This window comes from Mesitornis unicolor, unplaced genomic scaffold (genome assembly GCF_000695765.1).
Source record: "Mesitornis unicolor isolate BGI_N332 unplaced genomic scaffold, ASM69576v1 scaffold12997, whole genome shotgun sequence".
NCBI classification, from domain to species: domain Eukaryota; kingdom Metazoa; phylum Chordata; class Aves; order Mesitornithiformes; family Mesitornithidae; genus Mesitornis; species Mesitornis unicolor.
The window spans coordinates 52,332-59,536 of record NW_010197163.1 but is presented as its reverse complement, the minus strand read 5'-3'; the positions used below and the strand labels follow the sequence as shown (position 1 = coordinate 59,536).

At 44.6% G+C, this 7,205-nt stretch overlaps 1 protein-coding gene across 1 annotated transcript in view; it reads left to right on the top strand.

Annotated features, from left to right (window-relative positions):
- ALG9 (ALG9, alpha-1,2-mannosyltransferase) overlaps positions 1–4,838 on the top strand; it is a gene marked incomplete at its 5' end in the record, with an annotated part of 25,145 nt that extends 20,307 nt beyond the window's left edge. The window contains one exon of the mRNA XM_010188717.1: positions 4,587–4,838. Within this exon, the coding sequence (XP_010187019.1) occupies positions 4,587–4,710 (124 nt within the window). The remainder of the gene's footprint in view (positions 1–4,586) is intronic.
- Positions 4,839–7,205: the final 2,367 nt, after the last annotated feature.

Sequence of the window (7,205 nt, the reverse complement as noted above, 5' to 3'; positions counted from 1 at the left end):
TGCTGAACTAAAGGCTTCTGGGACTCACTGCAAGTCTCACATTGACGTCAGCAAGTGCAAATGTAAATCTCAGCTGGCTCTGATAAATGATGCTGCTAATTGAATTAGAGAGTACTCCAAGCCACCAGCTAATTATGCTCCTCAGGAAGCTGCTTTGTCCAGGTCCATTTAATTCTATATTGGCTGAGCACTCCGAATCTGGCACAGAAAAGGGGAAATATATTACAGCTCCCCACTGAGGAGCACATATTTTCCAGCTCTTTAGGCTGAGCAGTCTGCTTACTCCAAACGCTTGGGTCTTCCATCAGGAGAAATATTCTTAGTGCAAAGTTAATGATTCGGTCACCTTGTTCTAGCATATCATTACCCTGGTTTGATTAGAGAGACTGTCTCATTCCCTTTAATGGTGCTTTCCTCTATGTTACATGAAGCGTTTTCCCTACTTTTGTTTTACAAGTAGCTAAATTACTTCTTAGGTGCATGGTTGGTACACAATTTAACACCTAGAGGAAGCGCAAACATTAATGGGTTTTCAGAGAGCTTTGATCATGAGCTTCCTGTGTATGCCTGTAGCTGGAAGGTACTAAGTCCTGCCATGTGGCAGAGATTCACCTTCCTCCCGCTGCTTCTTTCTGTCATTCCTTTCTCTTGTTCCTTCTTATGCCTGTTTCTGAGTTCTGCTGTCACTGGGGAGAGAAGTTCAGGTTACAAGATGCAGTTAGGAAGAATCTCCCACCACTACATGTATCTTAACTGCTTCCATTCCATGTCAGTCTATGAGCTTGGGAGGGGGGTACTTGAACATCTTCACTTCGCAGTCCTTGCTTCCATTCCAGAGAGCATAAGTACAACAGGGTTGTTGAGTTGCTTTTTCCTGAAGCGCAGTAGGTAATTGACAGAAATGTGCGTGGCACCAAGCAGCACTGTGGTTCCAGCTGTGCTGGGCCTACTGGTAACTGTGCACCTCTGTCCCAACTGGGAGCTGCTCTGGGTGCTGCAGCAGTTGCTCCCCTAGAAACCCAAAAAACTGGAAAATAATTCAGACCCCTGCTGGAATGTGGGATACCTCCCATGTCTGGAGCACAGCAAGAGCCAGGCAGAATTTGCTCTGTCCGGGAGCCCACCACTGAAAGAGCTTTGCTGCATCTGTGTTCAGTTGCATTGCACTAGACCCTTGGCTACCCAGCTTGGGGTGATTGTGGCCTTGATGTTGCTACCAACGATCTGCTGGGGAGCTCTGTGCTGATTAAGGCTACACACACAGTCTCTGGGGGACAAATTTAGAAGCAAACGCAAATAGAACATTATATATATTCACCGTCATCTGTCATCCCAACCCCTTCCATGTGCCATCTGTTGTCTGAGGTTGCTGAGCCTGACGAAGTGAGGTGACAGGAGAGAAAGGTTTCCTGTCTGAATTTAAACCTTTATGTTGACTTTCTGAGTTGTAGGTGCATCAGCAGCCATGGTTGCTGGTGACAGCAGGCATCTAGGGCTTTGCTACTGTGTAGTTACCAGCAGCAGAGAGAGCAGCCTTGTGCTATGTCCAGTCTGAGTCTCTTTTCAGTGAGAAAGTTGCTGCTGAACAAAGAGCAGCTAATAATAATAAAAATCAGGTATTAATATTAATAGTTATTAGTTATAATAATAACATAAATGTTACTGTTTCTAAGATGCCTCTTATTTTCTGTTGCCTTTCTGTTCTAGAAAGCAAAGCTGAATCCTGCATGTTCTGAACGTACGCAGCACAACCATGTGAGCTGCATTGGGCCTATATTTCAGATTATCAACAAGTAAAAGGTATAGGGAGCGTTTCTCACAAAAAGTATAAAGAAGAGGAAGTACAGACAGGATAGTAGTGTTTCTGCAGAGCTGTGAGAATCGGCGCAAGGGTAAACCCAAGTGCTCAGTTCTGTTGCTCCAGCAGTCAGACCCATCATCACTGGGTGCCCTCTGTATCATACGCTCCTGGCCTGGGCAGGCTGTCAGTATGGAGATGCATCCAGGTCAAGGGGAGGATGTGAGCTGGGAACTGTTCCCTGAGTGCTGTCAGCTCTACATCTGGACTGAGCGACTGAAAGCATTTTCAGTGCTATGGATTGTATACTTGGGACCTCAGCCATCAGCTGAAGGTGCTGCCTTCCTCTCTGTGCCTGAGCTAAACCACACAAGACTAATTCAACAAATTACTTCATTTTAACCCAACACACCCTGAGCTCTGGGAAATTGTGCTAGTGTCTGTGCCTTTCTTACAATATAGCAGCAAACTGGTACTCTACCTTATTTCGCAATTTTCCTTATTTTAAACAGCATCCCAAGCAGCTTGAGCACAGTTGCATTTGCTTGTTTTTCTTTCTTTTCTTTTTCTTTTTCTTTGCTAAAGGGAGTTGACGTGAAACCACACCATTCACAGAGAACAGCCATGGTAGAAATGGTGGGTTGTCAGGCTCAGAGGAGGAGATGCCAGAATAAGTTCAGCAATGACATGATGTTCATTAGCCACAAGAAATGGAAGAGGCAAATCAAGCACTTGTTTTCAAAGGGATGCCTTTGCTTCTAGTGTCTGGAGAGAGTGCTGACCTCCAATTTCCAGGCGCAAGGAAATGACAGCTGCAAAAAAATGTTCCTTCTCCAGAACCACACTAAAATTACCATCTTCTGCCTAGTTATTTGCTACTAAGAGATTCTACTTTAAACATGTTCCTGATTCCAGCACCTCAGGAATTTAAAATGAGCAACCATCTCCAGTGATTCTTTTATTTAGGAACTTTGCTGGGTGCTTTACAATTTGTAAAAGGCCTAAGAATTATCACTGAGCTTTTTTTTTTCAATTCAGAGTAAAGCAGTCAGCATTTTTATATCCTAAAGCAGAAGCTGAGCACTTGTCAGAAAGCAGGCTAGCGAGATGCTAGATGTTGAAAGGAGGCAGAGTCTCACAGTTAGAAGTGGGACTTGTAAATTTTAGGAAGTCATAGTTGCTCACTCTTTCTGAGGGTAGACAATACTTTCTGCCTCAGTTTCCCCTCTCCAGTGTACAAAGAATACTGCTTTGTCTGTCACTTTGCCTGTCTAAAGAGGGAACATTTCACCTGACAGATGCCTTGCTTTGTACTTGTATGGCATTGTACGTAGCAGGACCCTGCTGCTGAGTGGTCTTATCACCAGTTTTCTCCTGGACAGTTTTTTACTCCAAGCTGCAGGAGATCAGGAGCTGCTTGTTCTCAGATGAATTGCACTAAGGCAGTCTAAGAACCCTGGGAGCCTCCAGGGAGATGTAGTTCACAGTGGCAGTTCCTGCCATTGTTTGTTAGTCTGCATTTTTGAAAGATATCCAGTGCTGCCTTACAATAAGAAAACAAAACACAGTTCCTCTTTATTCTGAAAAGTGACTTCAATTGGATGTCCAGAACCTTGGCTGTGTTACCAGCAAAGCTGGGTGAACTGCAGCGACCAGCAAGTACATACATGTTGGATCTGTGTACCGTGCCTGACCCCTTAGCATGCTGCAAATCGGATTTAAGTGCTGCTGCTGCTTTTCCAAGCTTTATGTGGATGGAGTTAGACCTATGTCTGTCAAGGGTTGATAGTTTACCAATAAGTTGATCCTAAAGAGATAAGCTTCAATGCTGAGGAAGCAAGACACTGGCCCAGCTCTGGTTTCAGTAAGTTGCTCAGACTTTTGAAGCTCCTAGCAAAGCTCAGTGCTGCTGCTAGGAATGTTGTATTAGTCTGCTTCCCATTTAAACCTGGATTTTACTGTTAAGTGTGCTCAGTAAGAGAATACATGGATTTAAAATGTACTCGGCTAGCACAGCTCCAGCAATTAGCAACCAAACAAAAGGTGCTGATTTGATGTAGCCATTAAACCCTCCATGCTTGAGTACTCCATTGGTCCAATTGTTGCAAAGTGCTGTCAAATGCCAGCTCCCAGCATTAGCAAGGCACGGAGTGACTGCTGGCAGCCTGCGGCAAGCTGCCTTGTAGGCTTTAGAGCAGTCCATCCCACTTTAATTCAATACCCTCAACAGAAGATCAGCACAAGAGCAAAACTTCAAAATGCCAGTGCCCATCAAAGCTTCTGTCTGCCCTTCAGAAATGTGTGGAGAAATAGGCAGCCAGAAAGATTGGACAGAAAAGAGGAGATGCCAAGAGCTAAATGCAGCCTTGCTATCTTTCTCCTTCATAGCGTGCCCTGAGGAACGGGAAGCCTGCCTGTCTGTATGATACCAAAGGCCCACAGGGCTGTACTATCTGCTTTTTGGACAGTGATACCCAGGATCTAAGTTTCTTTTGATAATTACACCACCTTCCTGCCCTCTCTCCCCTGTAATCCTACTGGAACATACAGTGGGCATGCTGGAGAACTGGGCAGGCTGCTGCTCTTAAACTGGTGTTGGTGGCACAAGCCAGTCTGGACCCACTGACAAGGAGACAATGTGACTGGGATTCATATGCCTGAACCATTAGCATTCCTCATGTCACTGACTCACCAGCCCAAACCTGTTGCAAAGCCTCGTTCGTATAGTTTTGAACATACCAGCTAATGAGCACTTTAAGGATGATTTGTTTTTCCTTTCTGGTTTCAGGTCCTCGAAGCTGCTGCGTGCATTCTACATCCCTCTCCTCTCAGAACAATACACATGGTATGCAAACTATACTATTCTGAAATCCCGGAGGTCGAAGCAAACCAGGAAAAAAATGGGAGGCTAGCAATGCACCTGGGCAACAAAACCAAAAGCATCTGCTGACACTCTTGGACAGCTGCCTAAGCCATCTTCAGTTCCCTTTTTGAAAGATTCACTAATAAAGATTTCCCATGAAGTGATTTCACTCTGCAAGCTTCCAGCTGTAAAAAGGGTGCATCATCTGCTTTCAGTTCTCAGTGTCAGGTCTCTGCTCTGCCTACACAGAATGTACTGGTAAGAAACCATTTGAAAATCCAGCAGCCACCTACGAACATATTATCCCTGCTGCTCCCTGTGTTATTATCTGTTACACCAGAGAAGAGAAAAATGGAACATAAAAGGGAATGACAGCATGAGGTTCTGCTCCAGGTTGCAATCTGGCACTGGGAAAATCCATCTCAGCCTCTCCCTTTCTCTGTCCTACCCTGCATCCCCCTCCACTGTCCTCATCTGCTTAAGTAGTGCTCACCTTCTCCTAAGGAATTTCTTCAGGTAACAATGTTTAGGAGATTATTTATTTTTTTTTAAAGAAAAGAGGAAAACACCCTGAGAGACAATTAACTGAAATGCACTGAATCTCAAAAAATAAAGTAGTGTAGCATGCACCACAGAAAACCAGCCTAAAGTTGCTCTGTCCAGGAGACAATTTCAAGGTTAAACCTGTGCTTTTGAGAGAAAAAAACCCAGACTTAGGAGCTGAGCCAATTATCTAATCAAATCAGAGTGTTTTTGTTATCTGTGAAACCAAGGGTTTGTTTGCTATTTATAATATTATTTAAAGATGCCTATAACATCCTTTGAGTTCTAGACTATAGCATATTAAAATGTCTAGAAATATCCGGAGAGGATAAGAAGGATTAATTTTTTTAATCTTCTTTTTGCAGTTTTGTTTCGTGGAATAGACAGTATGTGTTACATCGGTCCAACATGCTTCAGCGCAATGCTCTATTTATGATGTCTCCATTTTTAAAACATGCAGTATCACAAGCTAGGTGAAGGTAGTTGTTTTTACTCGCATCCTTGGGGCTCTGTAGGGATGGGGTGGCATGAGTTGGGAGCAGAGGGGAAGTTTCTTTTGCCAAAAGGCTGCACAAACCCCGTGCCCCACTGTAACTGTGATTACCTTGGTGTGTGTGTGCAGTGACAGAGTGCGAGGGCAGGTGGATCAGGAAGCAGATTTGTTTGTTGGAAAGCTGTTGGGATCCAAACAGATGAGCACGTGCCCCTGAGGATGCACGTGTTGGGCCAGGTGCGGAATGCAGTGCTAGGCAGGTCTCTTGGCCAGTCAGGCAGACTGAGGACAGCGAGGGCAGGCTGTACCAATGGGGCTGTGATCTAACATGATACTACTGGGACAAAGCAGGAGGAGCTGGGTGAGGAGCAAGGCATAGGCTGAATCATAAGAGCGACTTCAGAAACATAGGAACAGGTGCTCTGAATCCCCTGCATTTCATTAAGGAGGAGTTTTTTTAACGTCATTACTGGAAAACACAGCTTATAAAGTGCAAAACATGGCAAGAGCAAATAGTGTGCTGCTTCATTGTCTGGATGATTATAGCATGGAGAATGTGGTTATCTTTCACTGCATCCCCACTGTATGAAGGAGCAGTTTGAAGCTGAGACTCTCAATTGAAACTCTGAGGGCTTGGGGAGCCGTCTGTGGTGTCTAAGTCTTGGCTCTGTTCAGAAAGATGGATTTCACCCTCTGCAAATATCGTGCTTAACAGTCGATGTGGAGCTTCAAGGTTTTCAGCCAAGCAGCTGGTGTCTTGGGTGAGTTGGTCTGGAAGGTCAGAGTCACACTGCGGATCAACATCATGGTGTCTGTGTTCATGGTATTTCCCCACCTCCTTCCAACCGACTCTACCCCTTATAAAAGTTTACATGTGTTGAACAGGGCTCTACAGTGCCAGTAAATCAAAACCAAAACTTTTGCCCTGCTTGTTGCCTCTCCCTTTACTAATGCCTGACCTTAAATCAAATAAAGAAACAAATTCAGTTAAAGAACCAATCGCACCTCTTTCTGGTGCTGTTGCGTGACTGTTCCATGTTGTCGTAACCTCATGTTTAATGTGAAAAGACGGTACAGTAAATATCTGTTTTAAATGACTGTGGCTGCTCCACCTTCCTCTACAGTTTGATTCCTGTTTTGGGGTTGTGATGGGAGACGTATAACGTGACAATAATTAGGAGTTATCGGTGTTCTCCTGCAGAATGTGGCAAATGTTTGGTTCCTGGTAGTAAATGCAGGTTCGGCTACAGGTAGTGAACAGCTGGACAGCTTTGCATTTCAGTTTCAAATCAAGGCAGGCACTCCATTTTGCTGCATACCATGCAAACGTGTGGAGTCAGTCCTGCCACCTGGAGAATTTGCAAGCTAAAGAAACAGAGAAAGGGTCAGTTGTTACTGCTCACTTCAAGGGGAAATTGGGAGTCTCAGTGCTGCAAAGATCATGACCCAGCAACTCATTTAAGGGCACCCATGGAGTCTGCCTACAAGTCATTTCTCATCTAGTATCT